Below are 23292 nucleotides of genomic sequence, written 5' to 3' on the forward strand. Positions count from 1 at the left end.
CTGGCGGTCAACTTGCTCCCCAGAGTTCTACAGGGCTCAGGAAAGGGGAGCCGCAAAGAAGAGCAAAGAAGAGCATAATTCAAATCATTTAATGTTCGCTTCTACCATTTCTACTGTGTTTCCGAGACTAGCTGGCACCTGCTGTACTGATTAGAATGCCTTGATGCTTACTTCCCAAGGATATGTGAGGGAGAAGACCAGGCATCTCTGTCTGGGTTACTGCATTATGTTTCAACATGTCTCTCGCGGCCTTGCGTTATGCATCAGTGGAGCAGAATACTCTTTCAACGAAGCAGTTTTGACATGAAGCAAAAGGCAAACATTAGAGAAAACAAAATGGCGATTTCAGTCACCTCAAAATGGCTGCACTTCAGTCAAGCTTATGGCTACATTTTTTTAATGCTAAACACATGAGGCGGTTGGCCTTCGGCCAACAAAGTACATTGCCTTACGATCGAGGGGTGTCTGTTTTTCTGGACTGACAAACCCTCCTTTTGGCCGTATGCCAAACGCCTCATCAATACATTGCATCCTCCTCTGACCAAGTATCTGAATCAGATTCTGAATCTTGCACACCTCTGGTCTCTTTTTCATTATCATCAATATTGATTGACATGAATTCTTTTACTGTCTTCGATTCATCATTACCATGAGTGTTTGTTTTAGCAGTGTCTTTCCTTTTGATCATCTGTACACATCCCTCACTTATTTCAGTGCATACTATATGTAATCAGTGTATGCAGCAGCAACATGTCATAAATATTCCTAGCACCGCTACTAGGATTGCAAATAATTTCCATCCCCATGATCGTAATACCTCCCAGAACCAGGAACTTATGTTTAATTCCCAACTGCCTTCAGGAGGGTGGAGGTCAGAGCTTAAAATGTGCAATTTTCTTATCACTTCGAAAATCGTAGGGGAGGTGTCGCTTACAAATACGCAGCATGCTGATCCCACAATTTTGCAAACACCACCACGATCAACCAGAATTACATCAAGAGCCATTCTGTTTTGAAGTGACATTAATCTGATTCCTTTTTCCTCCAATGTCATATTATACAATATATTTGTTGTTCCATTCATTGTTTCCTCTAATATTCTGAACAGTCGTCTTATATTATAAGCGTTTATTGCTTGACCCCAAAAAGGTATGAATGATTTTGCTATATCCTCTATGATAAAACCTCCTTCCTTATTTCGTCGGGGTCTTGACCTGGCCAATTTGGCTATGTCTGCTGTTCTTGAGAGGAATACCCCAGGGAATAGGAATCCTAAGTAACAAGTACCTCCCCAGTTTCTAGGTAACCAGGGATACGCTTTTTTCTCCACATATAAAATAAACAGGATCTCCTACATAAATTGGCTCTACCTCCTTATTAAGGAATGCTATGTTCATGCATCTAGTCAATGTTCCCACCGAATAAGAACCCTTCTTTCAAAAACAAAAGGGGACAGAACGTGGACTATAATTTACTGTATAAGAGGGGGGCACTGCATCTTTATTTCCTTCTGGGTTCATATGAAACGTGATCACAGATGATTTATAGGGCACAGACAATCTATCTTGTGGCATCATTACTGGTGTAATCAATCGTGCTTTGTGGAATATGGAGCAACCTACTGGTATCATAATGATTTCTTCGAATTCATTCATATTTGTTCGGTCTAGTTGACCAGATTCGCTTTCGTTCCATTTCCAATAATATAAGGCACTCAAAGAAGCATAACATGCAGAACTCAATGGCAGGGGCTGCACATACCATCCAATTCCTTTACCACCATGCTGTGGCAAGTGGGCACAGACCCAACAGTTATTTTTTCTTAATATCGAGTGTGTCATATTCATTATTAGCAGTAGTAATGTGTTATTTCCATAACCTTCCCTGTGTCTTTCTTCCATCGGGGACAAGGTGTAAGTGATCACATGAACCAGGCTTTCAGTAGTGGAAATGTTTCTAACAGGCAAAAAAAAGCACTTCTAATGGGTGTATTTCTTCCAAGTACCATAATACTAATACTGTCATAATTGGGGCTAATATACTCATTATACACATTATTATAGTTAAGATCAGCATACAATTTTTTCCAACAATTTCATTTTGTAACTTTTCGTGCGCTTTGTTTAACTCGTTATCAGCAGTGGTGCAAGAAGAGGCAAAAACTGGTTCCGGCATTCTTCTCTCTCGATTCTTCTTCAGCAATATTCGTCATGAGTATCTCTTCTCACTGCACTCGTTCGAATGTCAATAAGTTCGGTAATTGTCCTCAGTCTATTCAGCCAGTTCTTAGCAGCCTGGATTGCTATTTGTTGGGCAAGATCTCTGTGCATTTGCACATTGCTCAAAGAACTACGGAGCAGTTATCAATTGCCTTCGTGCCATGTGCGCCCCGTTCGTTTGCACGGGTTCAGGACACATGGATTTTATGTTAGCACCGAGGAGCCTCGTTCTTGGGCTGTCCTATTTGCACAACCCTCACGCCGCTCTCCTCTAGGCCTCCGGTTCCTATTTCATCCGTGATAGGAAACAGAGGCAACGAAGATCAAAAGAAATGATGATTTGATCACTCTTTCTTCCGGTTCTGCAGATTATACTGCCTTGCTCCTGGTATCGTGTGATCGATGAATAGTGCAGATGCACTTTCAGACTCAAGCTTGGAGTCAGCTTGTAACGCAATGACAGATGATGGCGGGCGCCCAAGTGATGATACAAATGTCGTTTCAGGCTGTGGCGCAACAATAGATGGTGGGCGCCAAAGCGGTACACGTTTTGTGTCAGTCAGCTGTGATGCAAATTCTGTTGGACAATGTTGGGGCATTCTTTGCCCTTCCTCTTTTACAGCAATCTTTTCAGGCTTTGTTTCAGGATCAGGCAAATTTTGTGGCAAAGAACTGGCAACCGTATCTTTCGTTTCTGGGACCGCTGTCTCTTTCTGGTCGTCTCGATCAGGCAGTTTTTCAGATGGTGACGGGACCTTCTTACCGTGCGTCACATGAATCCACGCTTTCCTCCCATCCACACGAATTGCCTTTTGCGTTGTTAGGAGGATCAAATAGGGTCCACGCCACCTGGGTGCAAGCAATGTTTTTCTCTCAAAGTTCTTGATGAGAACCCAATCTCTGGGTTCCAGTGCGTGTCCCGGACCAGTGTATCTTATTGGTAATGCCTCCTGCACCTGCTGATGAATCAAATGCAATTTTTGTATTAACAGATTACAATAAATGCTGAGCACAGGGTATTCGAGTTCCCTCAACCGTTTCGGCTGCGGTGCACACCAAACATTCGCCGGTCCACCCATCACGATTTCATAAGGGGAGAGCCCAGTTCTTGCCTGCACAGATGTACGCATGCACAGTAACGCTATTGGTAATGCGTCTACCCAGCTTAACTTGTTTCCTGCGCATATTTTGCTTATTTTGGACTTCAAGATGCCGTTGTGGCGTTCAATAACACCGGCACTCATGGGGTGTCTTGAATAATGAAATCGCTTCTCAATCTGGAGACCTGCGCAAATCTGTAATATTACTGCGCCCACAAAATGCGGACCGTTGTCTGGCCATATGACACGGGGCAGACCAAAACGGGAGAAGTACTCCTTCAACATTACTTTTGCAGTGCTCATGGCGGAACAGTCTTTTAGTGGATATGCTTCCACCCATTTACTGAATGCACATATAACTACTAGGACATACTTCAAGTTTTGGCATCTCTCCATCTCTATGAAATCAAAATGGATTACCTCAAAAGGCATAGAGAGAGGGCCAAAACTGCCTGTTGGAGTCACCGTTCCCTTCCCCACATTGTGTTGTAGGCACGTGATGCAGTTCTGAACCCCCCTTTCAGCATTCTTTTTTATGTGCGTGTTCTCCCAAGCTGTGGCTAGATGCTGGACTATCTTTTTGGCACAGATATGAGTAGCGCTGTGGGCCATCGTGACCATTGCAGTTACATAGGAATTGGGCAACATCCAGTTTCTACTGTTCTTGTCTACCCAACAACCCTCTAGATGTAATTCAGCAGAGTCCTCAGCCCACCCTTGTATTTCATCAGCAGTGGCTTCTGCCTGCATTTCTTTGACAGTAGCAAATCCATTTTCTATCATGCAGGGCACTTCCTCTGACTGTACTGTTAACATTTTGGTATTCAGGTCAGTGGCCGTTTGCTTCGCAATTCTGTCTGCAAATGCGTTTCCCTCTCCCACTTTACATGTTACGTTTTTATGCGCCTCGCATTTCACTATTGCTAGGTGCTTCGGGCACGTAAGTGCGACAGCAATCGTACAATCAAAGGGCCATGTTGGATCCTGGCCCCATGTGATGTCAGGAAACCTCTCTCAGCCCAGAGTCGGCCAAAGTTATGAACCACGCCAAAGGCGTATTGGCTGTCAGTATATATGTTTACACTCGGATTCTCAGAAATCTCACAGGCTCTGGTCAAAGCTATCATTTCCGCCGCTTGTGCAGAGTTGTAGGGGATTCTTTTACTCTCTACAATGCTCTTCAACGTGGGGATAGCATAGGCAGCAGTTCAAGTGCCATCAGGTAGTTTAAAACAGGAGCCGTCACAAAACAATTCTCCGTCGGGATCTTTTTGTGGGGTATCTCTTAAATCAATTCTCCCCTTCGTTTCTTCCTCAGTAACCATTAAGCAATCATAGGGAGGTGTATCATTCTCACCGAGTTCTTTCGTGGGAAGTGGCATTAATTCTGCAGGATTCAAAGCGCTACACCTCATAATTTGGATTTGTGGTGTAAAAGGGACAATTTCATATCTAGTCAATCTAGATGAGGTGAGGTGTTGCGTCTGCGTTCTATTTAGTAGAACGTCTATGGCATGTGGCACCATCAAAATTAAGGTGTGCCCCAATACCATTCCTTCGGTTTGTTTCACTGACGCAGCAGCCGCTGCAACAGCTCGCAAACATCTTGGTAGTGCGCGCGCTACAAGTTCCAGCTCGGAAGAAAAATAGCCGCATGGCCTATTTCTTCCACCTTATTCCTGTGTCAAAACGGACAACGCACAACCTTCACTTTCGTGAACAAACAATCTGAACATTTTTTCATAATTTGGTGTGCCCAAAACTGGAGCAGAACACAATGCAGTTTTGAGCAGATGAAATGCTCTCTGACATTCTTCATTCCACTGCAAAGGCACTACAACATCCTTCTTTGTCAACTCCACCATTGGCTTCACAATCAATGCAAAGTTTACAATCCACTGCCGACAATAAGAAGCCATGCCTATTATGGCTCTAACTCCTTTCTGTGTCTTTGGAATAGGCATACCAGAAATGCTCTCTATTCTTTCTGGCGTCAGTTTTCTCCCTTCTCTCGAAAGTAGGTAACCCAAATAAGTCACCTCCTTTCGACAATATTGGAATTTCTTTAAGCTTGCTTTATGGCCATGTGCTGCTAAATGGATCAATAACAACACCGAACTCTTTTTATAAATCTCCTCTGTGTCTGCTGCGATCAATAAATCATCTATATACTGTAACAATACGCACCCTGCCGGTAATTCTAGCATATCTAGTTGTTCTTTTAATGCTCTGCTGTAAATACTCAGACTCTCTGTGTAGCCTTGTGGAATGCGTGTGAATGTGAATGATCGTCCTCCTAGTGTGAAGGCGAATAAATATCTACTTTCCTTGTGTACTGGAATGCAGAAGAACGCATTCTTCAAGTCAATAACACTAAAGTACTCAGCCGAGGCAGGTATCATTGTCAAAATGGTGATAACATCTGGAACCAATGAGAACTGAGGATCTACCACCTTGTTCAGTGCACGCAGATCAATTATGAAATTATACGGTACCTCATTACCTCCTTTCTTATACACCAGAAGAATGGGACTGTTACAGTACTGCCTGCAATCTCTTCAATCACTCCCAATCTTACCAAATCAGAAAAAATACTTTTTCAATCCTTTCTCTCCTTCTGCTGAGATTTTGTACTGTGGTATACACGGTAACACTACTCCTTCTTTCAGGGCTATTTTCACTGGCTCTATCTTCAAGCATCCCACATAATTGTCATTCACCGCCCATATACAAGTTGGCACTTCACTCAATTCTCCTGGCAAAGGTTTGGACACAAATTCAGATACCGGTACATTTTGTGGTGATATAGTCAAAAATTATCCATCTAGTGTACAGTGGATAACTGCACTCAGTTTTTTCAATAGATTTAACCCCAAAAGGTTCTCCCCACAATTCTCTGTTAAAAGAAATGGATAATATTCAGTGAATGGGCCTTATGTCACTGCTACCAGTTGGGACATGGGATTTATCACTGGGGTGCCTGCGAACCCTACTGAAATGCTTCTTTGCCCTGACAGTGGTATTTCTGGAACCAAGTGATGATCTATTGAGCACTTTTGCAGCCCGTATCTATGAGAAAGCTATGCTCTCCATTCCCAACTTTCATTTCTACGTAGGGTCCTTTCTGATTCACGGGAATAGATACTGGTTCCGACCGCTGTCCTGGGCTTTCCTATTGGGGAAACAACACATCATCCGATGTGTAATCACTACTATTAGTATAGTACGCACCCGATCGGGTATCAAAAATGTTCCCGCCCCTACCTCTATTTCCATTTTGCATGTTTTGATGGCTCTGATTCGGAGTAGAAGTTTAATTCTGTGCTAGGTTCTGATTTTGGGTACCATTTCCTTGACCATTCTGGTGCTGCTGCACACTATTTCTATTTTGCCCATTAGTTCCTGGATGCCCCCTATGCTGTCTTCTTTGGCCATACCCATTCCTATTCTGCAGATGTGGACATTGCGCTCGCCAGTGTCCTTCCTCTCTACAGTATGCACACTGATTCAATCCCAGAGGCCCTCCATGCATGTTTAAATTACTTCTGCCTTGAGCACTTCCTCTTCCTCTATTGTGTCCCGCCACTTGCTGGAGTAGCACTTCAACCATTGTTTGTAGTGCTTCTATTCTCATTGGCAAGGGGTACTCATCAAACATTTCATGTATTTCCATTGCGGGGATGCTAGGATCTGAAATCCATTTTAACGCCTCTCTTGCACATACTTTTAGTTTATCGCCTGTCTGTCTTGTCGACGGCAAATATTGCCGCTGTATATAGGGCTCTACCGCTTCCGTCCTATCTCTCCTAATATCTTTACTCCTATACCCTGGTGTGGCAAACATTTCAACATATTCATCATCAAGTTCATTCTTAAGTTCAAAAAGTCGGTCTACATGTTCCCTTATCTCTTCCTCTCTCCCTCTACAGCGCCTAATGCATTAAAATACAACAATCATTGCGGCGGTAGCTTTCCAATTAACTGTTTCCATCTCGCCATTAAATATTTCCCCATGCATTCCAACACTACCCGTCTTTCATTGCTCCTTCTGAAGTCATACATCGAAGCTAGCGCTGACGTTGCATCATTCCCATTTATATACATCTCGGCCTGTTCTTGCAACTCTCACTTTCTCTCCTTGCTGATCGCACTACAGGTCGCTCTCGTAAATCCACTTTGTCCGGCCCCTTCTTCTGTTTCAACGAGTTCAAGTTCCATCACAGGATGGGCAAATGGTACAGAAACGATCACTGGGGAGGGAGGTGCAGATGGGGCAACGGGAACGGGAAATGACTGTTGTGGCGCTGACTGGCTACTGGGAGGCGCTGATTGTGCGGTCTGTGGCTGTGCTGGTATTTGGTCAATTGGGAGGGGCAGAGCAGCTGGAGGGGGCTGAGCGATAGGTACTGATGCAGTCTTTTTAGTCTCTCCCCTTGGGCCTCGCATTGTGTCAGTTAATATTTTATTTATTAATTCGTCTGATGAATGCAACTCTCGTTGTGGGTATATCTTTTCTATACTCAACTGGTCGCGTCTATTTGATTTCCTCAAACTATCATTCCACTCCTCCTCCTCCTTTTCTCTCACTCTCTCTGCTTTCGATTATGCCTGCGCGCATGTTTCTCCCTACTTCTCCAGCGAAGCATAGCTTCCCTTCTCCAGTCCCTAAGAATATCAAATGCTGCAGGGCGTGTTTTCTTTTTCATCAACACCTTTTCCAAATGATCTATTCTCGTTATTTCAAAACTCCCATGATTCGGCCACTGGAGATCTTCCTGTTTTCTGATTTGCTTATGCCAAATCTCACAAAACATTATCGCTCCCACACCATATTTCACATACATATCATACGCCGGCGTTCCCACGGGTGGTGCAAGCTGGCCAGTTTCCAAAGATTGTCTACCGCAGCGGAAAAATCCCACTAGGGTGCACAATACCCCAGGCATGTTTTAACCTTACCCTTGACTAATCAACCTTACACTGGGTGTTTGATTTTGCAAAATCAACTCTCAACCAATATCAGGATTACTTTGAATCGGGGCACGACTCACCTGATCAATCAAGTTGTCTTTTTCAAGACACAATTCGTCCGTATACTGACACAACCAATGACGTTGTGTCTGCGTATCTTGGCTCACTCTGCCTCATTTCGGGACCCTCGCCTCCTTGTTCTCTGACCGGGCACGTCGATCAGGGATCAGTTGTGTGCAGATCTGCAAAGGAGTCTCTCATCGCTTTCGCAGGGGTGCCCCGAACACCTCTTGATCCCGGCTCAATCGTCCCATCCTCGCCGTGCACTCCGCCTTCCTTATCTTACAACGTACACGATGGAACAAGTGGGGGAGGGTCCCTATTTGGGCGCCATCTTGAAGGGGGCCCTAGGGGACCCTCGCATGTGGAAACAAGGCACAATCACCACACACAAACTGATACACCAGACACAAGGTTGTATTCCCAAAATCTAGGGTTTATTGCAAAGCATATAGTCTCAGCTGGCCAACTAGGTCCCACGCCCCACAACGTGTGTCTACCAGACCTCCGGGGATGCAAGAGAGACGAGAATCGTACAACAGTTACATATATACAAAGCAAGCATCTTACAATCAGTAGTGAAGCATCCAATTCTGCCCCTAAGAGTATGACATCTTCAAACATTCATTTAGCAACAGTTTGCAATTTTGCGAACCTACAGCATAAGTCTTTGCATAAGTCTTTGCATAAGTCTTTGTTTAAAGAACACAATGCTTCTGTTTCTACAAGCAAGCTGTGCGTAGAGGAGAGACACATTCCAGGCCTTGCTATCTTCTAGTTTCTATTTGTGTGCTGGCGGTCAACTTGCTCCCCAGAGTTCTACAGGACTCAGGAAAGGGGGGCCGCAAAGAAGAGCAAAGAAGAGCATAATTCAAATCATTTAATGTTCGTTTCTACCATTTCTACTGTGTTTCTGAGACTAGCTGGCACCTGCTGTACTGATTAGAATGCCTTGCTGCTTACTTCCCAAGGATATGTGAGGGAGGAGACCGGGCATTTCTGTCTGGGTTACTGCGTTATGTTCCAACATGTCTCTCGCGGCCTTGCGTTATGCATCAGTGGAGCAGAATACTATTTCAGCGAAGCAGTTTTCACGTGAATCAAAAGGCAAACGTTAGAGAAAACAAAATTGCGATTTCAGTCACCTCAAAATGGCCGCACTTCAGTCAAGCTTATGGCTACATTTTTCTAATACTAAACACATGAGGTGGTTGGCCTTCGGCCAACAAAGTACATTGCCTTCCGATCGAGGGGTGTCTGTTTTTCTGGACTGACAACTGGGGTTATGTTTTGATATATAGTTCTTAAGTATCATAGCTGTAAGCATTGTCATGGATCCAAATAACTTCATCCCTATAATTTTGCACTCTGAGGCATGCTGGGATAAATATCAATCCCTCCATCCTGCGGGCATGGCCCAGTACACGCTTACTGCAACCCAACAGACAGACTGTTGGTTAAGATTGTACACTTTCATCGAAGATCTTCCATGTAACAGTAAAGACCTACCTCGAAATCTCATATACCTCAGGAGACAACCAAGCTAAATTAAAGAAGTGTATAGGTTTAAAATAAATCAACATAAATCGGCCATTAAATGAAACTAGACTTGTTTGTGCACAGATGTAATCCCACTGTTCCTTTGTTGTAGACCATAGGAGCCACAAGTCCCATTTATTTAATGTAGCTCTGTCACAAGGAACCCTCTCCTTTATAACTTACCTATGCGGGATAGAAACAAGTTTCCCTTCCTCTTGCATCAGTTACGTCATGCAGTAATTGGAAAGTTGAAGTTGAAGACTAGTTCACACCAGCTCATCCTGGCAGTTTTACCAGCCCAAAGCAAATCTAAGATCACATCCTTAGAGGCTTGAAATACCTCTGGAATAAACATATTAGCACATTGTGAAACAGATACAGAAATCTAGGGAACATTTTTGTTTTAATATGGGAAATCCTCCTGAGAAACGAGAGAGGGAATCCTTTCCATTTTGCTAATGTCTGCTTCAGAGCGTCTAGAACATTCCCCAAATGTTCTTGCCAGAGGGGAGGGGTCTGCAACCTTTGGCTGTTCAGATGTTTTGGACTACAACTTCCATGATTTCTCCCCTTTAACTATGCTGGCTACGGGTGATGGGAATTGTACCAAAACATCTGAAGAGCCAAAGGTTGAAGACCATTCCATAGGGTACTTAAATTATCAGATTTCCAAACCCATAGGTATTTCACCTTACCCAGCTGTCAAAGGAACCCAAAATGATTTGTTAATCTGTTCACGCCTTTAGTGAGAGAAGATACTGGATTTAATGGCTTTATGCAGAACCCTGAACATTGGTCACATTTCTTGATATCCTCCATTATTTGAGGCAGATATTCTTGATTTCTGATTAACATCATCATGTCATCTGCATACACCGTTTCCTTCAGCTCATAAGACTCTGACTTAAACATCACATCTAAGATAGCATCTGACTTAAATTGCCATGTACTGGACACATGCCAATTTGGCACAGCTAACTGGGACTGTACCTGGGAATTATCTTTTTTTAAAAAAAAAATATACAGAGAAGAACAATGCTCTTTAGCTCACACAAGAACGTGTAATAGATAAGATATTAGATTTGATGAGAAGCAGTGAGTTACGTACTATGTGGTGAGTTTGAGTGACATTCCGACCAGGATGTGGTGGGGATTAAATGGATCAGGGGACAATACAAGGGTGGACTTGCATCTCATATCTTGATCTGATGGTATCTCTCCAAAATATCCCCCTAAAAATATCGCCTATGGCAAGACAAACCGCCATATGTACGGCAATATTTTTGGGGGGGATATTTTGTGGGAGCGGGGGTGTCCCCCGCACATTTTAAAATAATGTGGGGCTTGCGGGGGTGTCCCCAGCAGGGTCCATGGGTCAATATTGCAGCAAAAATATTTTTGTATCACAATATTTTTGTGGGGATATTAACACATGCAACTGATCTGATAAGGTACACACATTAAAAGATACATTGCTTCCCTAACCTGGCCGCAAACTCGAGATAAGAAAGAAATCCAGCCTCAAAGCCGATTCCTGAATTTATGGATAAAATATGAGTTCCTTCAAATGTGGGTGTCTAAGCCCTCCATGTATTGACCAAATTACAGAGTTTAATGATCTGAATTAGCTCTGCCAATGTAACTGATCTACTCAGGATTGCATGAAAAATCATATTAAACACCCGCCCCCAACACCTCCAAGCGCCCCCCCACTAAATAATCTCGGTGTAGATGAATGTTTGCAGGTTGGTCCCAATCCAGTCATAACATTTGGGTGAGTCAATGTTGGGTGAGTAACTGTTGATAAACATGAACTTACTCTTAAATAATCGAACCTGACACTATTAGAATCTTACCCTCAGAATTCTGTAGAGTCTCAATCAGCCAGAGGCCAAGAGATTGGTGGATTAGTATTCCCATCCCCCCCCCCCCAGCATGAGACGAGAAAGAGGCAAACTATCTATGGCACCCCCATTCCTTATGTAATCCTGCTTCTGCCTCTCGCTCCAAGTGCAATTATTGCAGAAGCACTACAGTGGTGCTTACCCCCTCTAAACAATAAATCCTTTTCTTTGCTTTTATGGGGTAGTTAAAGCCCACAGGATTCCACATGATTATATGAATCAAGGTTTCTTGTGTCTGCACTATGACTCTGTGCTTGTATACAGATTCACTAAAAGAGATGATATTCACATCCTTCGGGCCATGACCACAAGAAGAGCATTGAACATGAAGGGCCTCTACCTCCACCACCACAAAAAGGGTAAACATCTGACATTGCTAGCCCTGGATCGCTATACAGCCATCCCAGTCTGTGCCTGACAAAATGAAGTGGGCTCCAATTTTAATACCTTCCTGCATTGGCAATCCCCAAAAATGCCCCAAAAACAACTTTGAGCCTTAATCCTCCAATGCCACCCTCACATACAACAGCAACCTGGCCAGAACAACAACAACAGAATCCCATGGAGCGCACTGGTTAGGACCAGATGGACCAACAGCAACCATTTGGCAGCCCAGTCAGGTAAAACTGAAAGTTAACCGGCGTTTCAATCTGCCTACTGAAGGAAAGAATCAGGACAAAAGCTGTCCAGTGTGACACTACACAGTTCATTCGCCAGGCCTTTAGAATCCTCCTGATCTCTTCCAACAGGATGTCAGTCAGCCTAGCCATTACCCCGGGAACCCCATCCACAAATTCATTGGCCACCTCCTGTGTTGAAAAAGACTGAGTGTTTCCATTAAATGTTAATGCTAAGCTTCACCGGTAGCATCATGGAGGTTTGTATCTGCTTGACACGTAGCCTCTTCTTAACATTGATGAAGGATTTTGGGGCAACTTGTAAAGAGTTGGTGAAATATGAAAAAATGTGATGGTGTCACCTTTAAAGGAGATATCTCCCTTCATAAATGCCTGCAATAGCATAGAGTTTCTGTTGAGAAAATTTAGGATTCTCGCAATGATAGCGTGGTCTGCCCAGAGTGGGACTTGGAGTCGGAGATCTATGGACCCTTTCCTATCTGTTATGAAAATGGGGAACAATTGCAAGTCATCCAGAACCTCCTTGATTATGGATTCCACAAATCTGTCCATGTTGGTAATATTTAAGGTCTCGGGAAACAGCTAATCTACAAATATAATCTTCCTTCAATGTCAACATTTTTGCTTCCATGACCTTTAGGATTTCATCCATCTGCATAATCTTTTCTTAGAAGGAGCTGAGACATCTTCCAACATAGCAACATTATTTTTCACCTCTTCAATCCGGGAGCTTTGATGATCTAGGTGCATTTATTCTACTTTTCAAGGCCGACTGTCCAAACTGGTGCTAATGTCACTGATGCCAGCCTTTAGGTCAACAAATATCTCTCTGATACCTTGTACCTCCTACATATCAGCTTGGCATCCAGCATTGTCCACTTTTTTAAACCATGTCAGACCATTCTGCATCTGGGCCCGCAACATCGACTACTCTCCACCTGTTTTGTCAATCTCTGAGGACAGTTTTTACTGCCCTTTGTCCGATTTTCCCATGTAGCTAGAGAAACCTAGGACCCCTTGAGCAATAAAGGCGTGTTCCGGCAGTCATTTGTGGGTAGTTAAGGCACACCTTTATTTCAATTCATTTTTTATTATGGAGCCCCACCAGGTTGTCGTTATGTGCTTCAGTGTTATCCAAGCTATTGGCAAGAGCTCACATAGCAGTGTCACTCAATCCTCCCTCCAATTCTCGAAGCCATTTCCCCGGGTCAGCATGTAAAAGGAGTCCACTCCTACTAATGACGAGTCAGGATTTCCTCCTACGGGACTCCAGCTGCTCCCTGCCTTACAGACTACCAGCAGGTTCCCGACAGTGCCCCGGGCAAGCGTTCTACCCGTATTTCTGTGGCAGCTCCTCCACTGTCACCCCAGGATATGAGGAACGGCCACTCAAAGCAAACAGAGAATCACAGCTGAGGTTGGCAGTCCAGTGGACTACTCCCCCTTCGAATCAGGGATCCACGCAGATTATTCTCTCAGATTAAAGTGGTGGAGGCGTAAGGAGACATGGCCATGTAGCCGATTAAGACAGTGTCACTGCAGGCTCACCGCTGGCCCCTTTTGCCTATGGGCCTGCAAAGCTCCCTGCACTGGAGATGTGGCTAGGTCACATAAGCAGCCTGTCCCTGTTCTTCAACTCCATCCCCGCTAGACTATCCGACAACTCGCCTGGGCCGCCCAGGGCTTCATGCATTCAATTCCTGCACTATTTTAGCGCTGCACACAGAATAATATGTGTGGCCCGCCGCAGGTGTTTGAGCCTCACGAAGATGCATCCATCTTGCTCAGAGTCCTCTAATGTCCACCCCACTAATTCTTTTATTATAGAATTAAGTTAGGGCTATCATCATTTCTACTCTTCGCTTCTGTCTATTAGTTCCCAAAGAATACCCCTTTTCCATACTTTCCAAAATATATACAAACGCTTTCGTTGTATTACTTTTTAACAACAAAAGACAAACTCAACCACAAAGGAGCACATCACCTATTTCAGGTACAAAATACAGTGATTATCAATATAATAGCACATTTAAACATCTGAGGGCCCACATGTTAGAAGTACATATGAATTTTGGCAGAACAGTGTCGACTTTTCCATTCTCTATGATTGGTGCTTTGCGTAGACATTGTACTATTCCCAACCCCTGAATTATCCTGGTTTCTGTATGTAAACTGGGGAAGAAAACTGTGAAAAAATGGGAAAATCAGAGGGGGGGGGGCTCTAGTGAGCCCGACCGTGATGGGCGCAAGCCCGTGAAGCTCTCCAGCACGAATACCATCCGGCATGTAATCCGGCAGTCTCTGTGAGGATTTTCCATATTAAACTGCGGCAGTCAGAGCGGGCTTGCATCGGGCCCCTGCAGATACCGTTGTGGGTCCATCCGGAACTAGCAGAATGGTGAACCTGCAGCCCGAGCCCCGCCGGGGCTTCACATCGGAAAGGAGAAGGGGGAGGCGCAGGCCTGCGGGAGGCGCGGCTTGGCGGTGTTCCGTGCTGACGGCCGGGGAGAGACTCTTCAGGAGTGCCGGCACAGCCTGAGGGGCCCTTGTTGTCGCCGACGACCGGACGTGGGCCAGCCGGAGCGTCTGCCTCCTGTGTGAGGCGAAGAGGAGCGGACTGTGGGTGCGCATAGAGGCCTGATCCGAGCCAGCTGGAGTGGCGTGTGCCTCATTGGCCGAGGCGCTGGATGCCTCAGTGGACTTTGGTGCTGGCCTGGAGTGGTAGCCGCCGAGGCCGTTTTGCGGCGCAAGTGTAGGCGGGCGGCTCTCCTCCCAGGCGGTGTTCCCTGTGGGCACCCCGCAAGGTGCGGGAGGGGGAGGACTGCGCCTGCAGCTGCTGTAAGGACGTCAGGGCGGGTGAGGGAGGAGCGGACCCACTGGCCCCGTGTCGCTCCCCTCTGAACGTGCTCGTTTGTTGCCTGCTTGGACTATTGGCGCAGGAGCGACGATCAGTGGGAGGCCGGCTCCACTTCCCACCGGGGGGCACTGGATACACGGGCTGGGATCTACTACGGCCCCCTGTTGGTCTCTGCCCCGGTAGATGGGGGCACCAGGCGCCGCACTCTCGAGCTGGGTGCTGGCAGCGTGGGCGGTGGGGGCTGCGGCTGCACAGCAGTGCTCTGCCCCGTGTAATTGAGGACTGGCGGCCCTTGAACTGTGTGGGAATCTCTGGGGGTTGATCCCCGGTACAACGCTTGCTTCCCGGAAAATAGGATACACCCGGTGCCGCTAGATCTGGGTGTATAGAGGCCTCTGTGGGGGGGTCTATCCTTGATGCCTGTGCCGGTGTGACTTGTCCTGGTGACTGGTGCGGGGCTCGGGCCTGTCCTCCTTCGGTGACAGGGGGGAAGAGGTGCGTGGGTGCTGTGGGCTTCAGTTGCTGTGCCGGACACTATATCTAGGGCCCGCTTACCATACTGGCCATGTCTAAATCAGGAAAGGGGGGTAAACAACAGTCAAAGTTGAACTTTAAGATGCCCACACGGCCTAAAGACTGCGGAGCATTAAATGAATCTGCGGCATCGCGCGCTGCAGATTCAGAGCTGGACTCTGCCACTGCCTTTCATGATATTAAGGTCATGCTCATGCATCTACAATCAATAATACAGTCCTTGGATGGTAAGCTAGATACCCTGACTTGCACGGTGGACCACATGCAGGTCAGTTTGGACAGACATTGGGAGAGATTGGATGAGGCAGAAGGGCGCCTTACAGGGGTGGAGGGAACGGCGACATCGGTTTCGGAAGAAATGTCTGTGGTCAGGAAAGCCCTGAAAGAACTCAGAGAGAAGCAGGAGGATTTAGAATCGAGGTCCTGCCGAAATAACATTCGAATCGTCGGCCTGTCGGAGTCGGTGAACTAGGGAACATTGAGTCTATGGTGGAGGACATAATACGGGAGACATTGGGTCCAGAGGGCTTTTCCCCGATCTATGTGGTTGAGAGAGCGCATAGGATTCTGAGTGGCCGGAAGCCGATCCCGGGGGCCCCGCCTCGCCAGTTGATAGCCCGTTTATTGAATTATCGGGATAGAGATACGGCACTGAGGAAGGCCAGAGAGAAAGGCACCTTGTCTTATAAAGAGGATGTGATCAAACTATTTCCGGACTTTTCGGACAGGGTGGAAGCGGCTAGGAGATCTTTTTTGGAGGTTAAGAAAAGATTGAGGGAAAAAGGTTTGAAATATGCAATGTTGTTCCCGGCCAAGTTGCGTGTGGTACACGACGGAAAGTCGATTTTTTTCCAACCCCCAGAGAAGGCCTCCTCTTTACTCAATATGTTGCAGGGGTCTCCTAGACCACGGGTAAACGGTGAGTGAATCCGCTCCAGCAGGGAAGGAACTCCAGTTGTTGCTACTGCCTTTGGTAGTTGGCGCTATTATTATGTAAGGAGACAACTATCATGGTGTGGTGCAGAGAGAGTTGGGCTTGTAGTTGCCCTTTGTGCGAAAGCTGTATTCGTTTAAGCTGAAGGGGATTGGGGTGCTGGAATGTTGAGGGTCTCCAGCACAGATGGGGGGGGTTGGTGTTCAGGTTTGTTAGGGGGTGGGGCTGGGTAGGGGGGGACTGCGTCGACGGGTTGTAGGGTTGTCGGTAGGATGGGGTGGGAGGGTGCTAATGGGGGATTTGTGGTACACACGGAGCGCTTGGAAGCCATGTGAAGTTGGGTGGGGACGGGTGGGGGTGTATTCAATTGCTCTCCAATGGCGACAATGAATTATATGACCTGGAACGTCAGGGGACTTAATAGTGGGCCTAAGTGTCGGAAAGTTCTGCGCTGCCTGAAACGTCATAAGGTGGGGGTGGCGTTTCTTCAAGAGACCCACTTGACTGTGGCCACTGAATCTAAGTTCGGTAAGAACTGGGGATGCCATAGATATTTTTCTTCTTACTCATCTTACTCCAGGGGTGTGTGTATTTTGGTGCATAGCTCGGTGGGCTTCTGCCTGGTCAAAACTGTGAAGGATCAAGAAGGCAGGGCTTTGGTGGTGTAGGGGGTTATTCAAGGGAAGTTGTGTACACTAATATATTATTACGGCCCCAATCAGGATACGGTGGAGTCACTTGACTGGGTGGAAAGGCAACTGGGGGTACTTCCTGAGGGGGAAATCATCTGGGCAGGCGATTTTAATTTGGTTTTGGACGCTACCTTGGACAGAGTGGGCACTGGGGTACGTTCTTGTAGCAAGGCTTCCTCTAGGATTCGGGGTATGTTCCCAGTGTGGGATATTGAAAATGTTTAGAGGGTGAGACTCCCTGGGGTGAGCCAATTTACGCATTACTCTGCTCCGCACAGCTCGGCGGCCCGGCTGGATTATTTCCTGGTGTCCCGTGCTGTCATAGGTCGTTCTGTGGGGGTGGGTATTCTGGCCCATACTTTATCAGATCATGCCCCTGTCCTATTATCAACCCGTTTAGATGGCCAGGACAGAGCGAGACCGCCCTGGAGGTTTAAAAGTGAGGCACTCACAGATGAGGTATTCAGGGAGGAGCTGGCGAAGGCTATAGATGTGTATTTTGAGACTAATGATGGGTCGGTGGCGTCTGCCGGCACCCTGTGGGAGGGATTTAAGTGTGTGATCCGGGGGGAGAGCATAGCCAAGGAGTTGGGGATTCTGCAGAAGCTACGGAAAGACCTGGCGGACACTGAGGAAGAGCTGCGGGTTCTGCAGGGGGGGGGGGGGCGCCCATGCCATCGGCAGCCCAAATGGGGAAAATTAAACAGAAATTGCAGGAGTTTCATGCCCTAGCTCAAAGGGAGGTTAATTATATGTGGGACAGGGTGGCCCCTTGGCAGTACGGAGAAGGGCAGGTTCCTGGGCGGTCCCTTGCGAGAGCTATTTGGCCGGGTGGCCGGGAGACTAGGGTGACAACGATCACGGATGAGAGGGGAGTTGCCCATTACGAAGACAAGGGGATTGTTGATGAGTTCCAGGAATATTATCGCTGGTTGTACTCGTCCCAACTGACGGTGGTGCAAGCGGATATAGAGGCCTTTCTTGACGGTGTGGGGCTGTACTGGTGCTCGGAAGAGCAGAGGGAATGGTTGAACAGACCGGTGTCGCTGGATGAGGTGATGGATGCCATTAACTCAGTTCCAGGTGAGAAATCACCAGGCCCAGACGGCTTTACAGCCGAATTTTATAAGTGTTATGCCAACAGATTAGCACCATTTCCTTTACAGGTGTATCAGGAGGCGTTGTCCCGGCGTCGATTACCTGATTCCCTTAGAGAAGCTATAGTGGTCGTACTGCTGAAGCCTGGTAAGCCGGAAGGTGATTGTTCGTCGTACCGCCCGATTTCACTCATCAATCTTGATAATAAGATCTTAGTGAAAATCGTAGCAACGCGACTAGCGCCACTAATGCCAGCCATGGTGAGGGCCGATCAAGCAGGGTTTATCCCGGGTCGCTTTCGGGTTGCGGAGGATGTTTGGGTTGATGGCGGAATTACCGGCGGACGACTCGGCGGTGGCGGTCCTATTGGACGCCACAAAGGCATTTGATTCTGTGGAATGGTTGTTTTTATTTGTTGTTCTGCGCAGGATGGGATTGGGCAATTTCTTTGTTTCCTTGTTCTCGCTTCTATACTACGACCCAGTGGCTAGAGTGAGGGTGAATGGGCAGACTACCGGGGCATTACTGCTTGCGCGGGGGACTCATCAGGGCTGCCCGCTTTCACCCCTGCTATTCGCCATGGCAATAGAGCCTTGGGCTGAATGGGTCAGGGAGTTTCATCTGCACCGGGGTGTCCAACTGCATACCCATAAAGTCATAATTTCGTTATACGCAGACAATATGATTTTGTTCATCCGCCATCCCGAGGTCAACCCAGACCCAGTCATGCTGGACCTTCAGCGTTTTGGTGACCTCTCGGGGCCTAAAATAAATGCCAGTAAATCTGTTATCTTCCCATTGACGGGTGGGGCTTCTCAGTTTCGGGATACTTGGGGATTCCGGTGGGATCTACACAGTACACGATATCTGGGGGTCACTGTAGCGGGAAAGAAGGAGGTGGTGTATACTGCAAACTATGTGGAGGTTCTAGAATCGGCCAAAAAGGCGATGCTGGGTTGGGCTTTACTCCCTCTCAGTTTGTACGGCAGGATCTCAGTAGTTAAGATGTCTATCCTCCCTAAATTTCAATATTTGTTTTTAAATGTGCCTATAAAGGTCCCTCAGAAATACTTCCGGGACCTTCGCTCAGCGATAACGCACTTCATATGGGCGGGCAAAAGGGCGCGGGTCTCTTGGAGGCAACTGACGGCGCCAGTTCGGGAGGGGGGTTTAGCACTTCCCGATTTCGAGTTATACTATATTGTGGCGCAGGCTAGCTACCTTTGGTATTGGTATGGGATGGCAGCGGAGCACAGACATGTAGAGATAGAGTGGTCCATCGCATCCCCGGCGTTGTTGCGGTCGGTTATCCTGATGGCTCCCAGCCGTTTGCGGTCTCCTCGTAACTTGGTGGAGCTTACTTGTTGGGCCTGGTAATTTTTGGGGCGCGCATCCGTTGGGGATGTGCTTTACTCGCCGGAAATTCCGCCGATATACATTCCTGGTATCCCCCTGACTAGCTAGGCACATTATGTAGCCACTATCAAACGGTTGGGTGTCACTCAACTGGGGGACCTGTTGCCGAACGGGGACTTTATATCTATAGACCAGCTAAGGGACAGAGGAGTCCTGTCGGCACTAGACGTGTTTCTGTATTACAGGTTGAGGGTGACATTGCAGCGGTTGTTCCCTTCCTTCCCGAAGCCGCCCACAGTGGCTGAGCTGCTCAGTAAGGTGCTGGGGGGAGACTTTGGACGGCGGGTGCTCTCCGGTCTGTACGGATTAACTCTCAAGGCGAGGCCAGTTTTGGGGAGGTCATCAAAGGAGTTGTGGGAGAGGTCGCTGGGAAGGGAATTTCCGGCTGATATATGGGGGTACTGTTGTGAGATGACCAGGAAGGGGGCTGTCAAGTCGAACTTCAAACTGATCCATTTTAAGTTTCTGCATCAGTGTTACTACTCTCCGGCTCAGCTAAAGGACTACTTCCCTCATAGGTTGGGGGCCTGTCTCATATGTGGACAAGAGATGGCGGGTTTTCTCCATGTGGCCTGGGGGTGTGTGGAGTTGGTGCATTTTTGGCGGCAGGTGTTTATGGTGATAGGGGTTATTACGGGGCAACAGCTAGTGCCAGATCCAGTGATGGCCTTATTAGGGTACACGGAGCAGATACCCAAAGGGACTATGAAACTGATAAATCTACTCTTCATTCTGGCAAAACGCTGTGTGGCTATGGGGTGGGGAAGAAAGCGGAGTCCGACTGTTGCCCAATGGTCAAAAGATGTATTATATTGCAATGACATGGAAACCAGATGGGATGTGCTGAGGGGAAAATGTTGAGGTGAAAATCGGATGTGGGATGCATACACGATATACCCCCTGGGCCAGCCAGGGGGGAGGGTCCAGGATCTCCTGCTGGGCCGGGAACTCCTGTCCAGTCGGGCCCCGAGGGGCAGTCCCCGTCTACTTCTTAGAACTGTATCCGGGGACTGGACATTTTGCACTATAAGGCAGTGCCGCCTTGGAGATTGGACTGGGAGTATTTATGGAAAAGCATCGCTCCTGTCGCCTGGTTCACTTCTGATCTTTCTTGTATTACCCTCATGTGTGTGTACTGGGCGGGTGGGATGGGTTGATTGCCTGGTTGATGTTTGAGTTGTTCAGCAAAATGCCAATAAAGACATTTAAAATAAAATTAAATTAAAAAATAAATGTAAAAAAAAAAAATGTGAAAATCATTTTCCTTTTTCCTCCTTTTTCTCAAACTCACCTTGTATGCATAAAAAGACACTGCGCAATTATATTCTGATGTAAAACAGATTTGTATCTTAGTGAGGATGCAGAAAATCTCAAAACTAAAAAGAAAGTTTACATGATCCAGTGAGAAACGTATTTTCACAGTGCATTTCTAAATCTTTTTTTTATTTAAGATTAAAATATGTGCTTTACTATAGTGATGGTTTTGCTTTGTTTGCTTGCAGGTCAATCAATAGTTGGATGCAAAGCAATTCTGATTGATGACCAGGTCTTTGTGGTGGTGGCACAGCTCTTCGGCGGCTCACACATTTACAAGCATGACGAAAGCTGGACGAAATTTGCCAAATTCCAAGACATAGAGGTTTCTGGGATTTCAAAACCCAATGACATAGAGCTATTTCACATTGAAAGTGAAACGTTTTTTGTTATAGCAGATAGCTCCAAAGCTGGCTTGTCAACGGTTTACAAATGGAATGGTGAAGGATTCTATTCGTACCAAGCCCTGCATGAATGGTTTAGAGACACAGATGCAGAGTTTGTGGAAATAGATGGGAAACCACATTTAATCTTGTCTAGCCGGTCTCAGGTACCCATCATATTTCAGTGGGACAAACCGTCTAAGAAGTTTGTACCACACAGCGAAATTCCTGCCATGGACGATGTTCTTGCTGTCAAGAGCTTTACAATGGAAAAGGATCTATATATTACTCTGACAAGATTCATTGGTGACTCCAGAGTTCTGAAATGGGTCAACAAGGAGTTTGTGGAAATTCAGGCTCTTCCTTCCCGGGGTGCCATGACCTTGCAGCCATTTTCCTTCAATGATAAGTATTATTTAGCTCTAGGAAGTGACTACACATTCTCCCAGATATACCAATGGAGAAATGAACTGAGGAGTTTCAGAAAATTCAAAGAAGTCTATGTGCAAGCACCGCGTTCTTTTACGGTTGTGTCAACCGACCGTAGGCATTTCTTCTTTGCTTCCAGTTTCAAGGGCAATACTCATGTTTTCGAGCATATTATTGTTGATTTGAGTTTGTGAAGGCAGAAAAACCTCTAAGACTTCATACTTACATATCCAATGTTTGCACTGTTACAAAACAACTAAGTGCCCTCCCAAATAGTTGGGCAGGCATCTGAATGTAAGAGGTGGGCTAGATTTTGCAAAACATATTTTTTAAACTAATAGAAGATGCAGTTTGATCAGGGATTGCATTGAAATGGGTAACTGCATGCTATGCAAATTTTAACATTTTTAAACTTTCTTTTTATCTCTAGGATGAATGCTTTGGAATGATTCTCAACTTTGAGAATACATAGTATTCTAATGACGAACCATTGTTCTAATTTAAGAAAGATATTTTAAAGATGTAAACTTAGAGAATAAAAAAACATAGAACAATTCCATCGGTTTAAAAGGGTTCGCTTGGAATTCATCCATGTCAAGAAAATCTTGCTAAACAATGCCTTCTGAATATGAAGCGACCCATTCAAGAAAATGTGTCTTTGTCAACCTCCTACACTATGCTAGATCCTTATTAGTCTGTCCTATTACTTTTATATACAAACTAAAGGGCATACGCCCAATTTTCCAGCATTCATTTCAGATAAAAAGTGAATTTTTGGGGCACCAAAGCACAAATTGATAATTATTTTCCTCAGAGTAGTCCGTGCGGTCGTAAAGTGGAGGTATAGGAAAGTGTGCAGCTTGTGGATACAACTCAGCATGGTAAATATGTAATCACATTTTACAAACTGCTGCGATTTAACAAATTTTTGGTAAATTATGGAATGCCATTAAGTCCCAACTTCTTTACCGTTAATCCTCAAAAAAGCTAGGTCAGATTATAGATCTAGCTTTCGAAAGTGTAATGTTCTTCTTTGCTAAAGTATTCATTTGGTAGCAATCTGGGATAGCACTCTGGAATGTGTTGCATAACATTGACACTAAGCTGGCCTTCCACAAACCAACATTACAAGCAACCAAGTCTAATGATATTTTCTTTGCAATATGTAAAGCACAAGGTGAGATCAGGCACAGGCTTTTTCCAT

At 46.1% G+C, this 23292-nt stretch overlaps 1 protein-coding gene across 1 annotated transcript in view; it reads left to right on the forward strand.

Annotated features, from left to right (window-relative positions):
* Positions 1-22651, forward strand: part of LGI2 (leucine rich repeat LGI family member 2) — an 828935-nt gene extending 806284 nt beyond the window's left edge. Inside the window, exon 8 of the mRNA XM_069631870.1 lies at positions 21465-22651. Within this exon, the coding sequence (XP_069487971.1) occupies positions 21465-22282 (818 nt within the window). The 3' untranslated portion in view covers positions 22283-22651. The remainder of the gene's footprint in view (positions 1-21464) is intronic.
* Positions 22652-23292: the final 641 nt, after the last annotated feature.

Source organism: Ambystoma mexicanum, chromosome 6q, assembly GCF_040938575.1.
Source record: "Ambystoma mexicanum isolate Mex_15411 chromosome 6q, UKY_AmexF1_1, whole genome shotgun sequence".
Classification (NCBI taxonomy): domain Eukaryota; kingdom Metazoa; phylum Chordata; class Amphibia; order Caudata; family Ambystomatidae; genus Ambystoma; species Ambystoma mexicanum.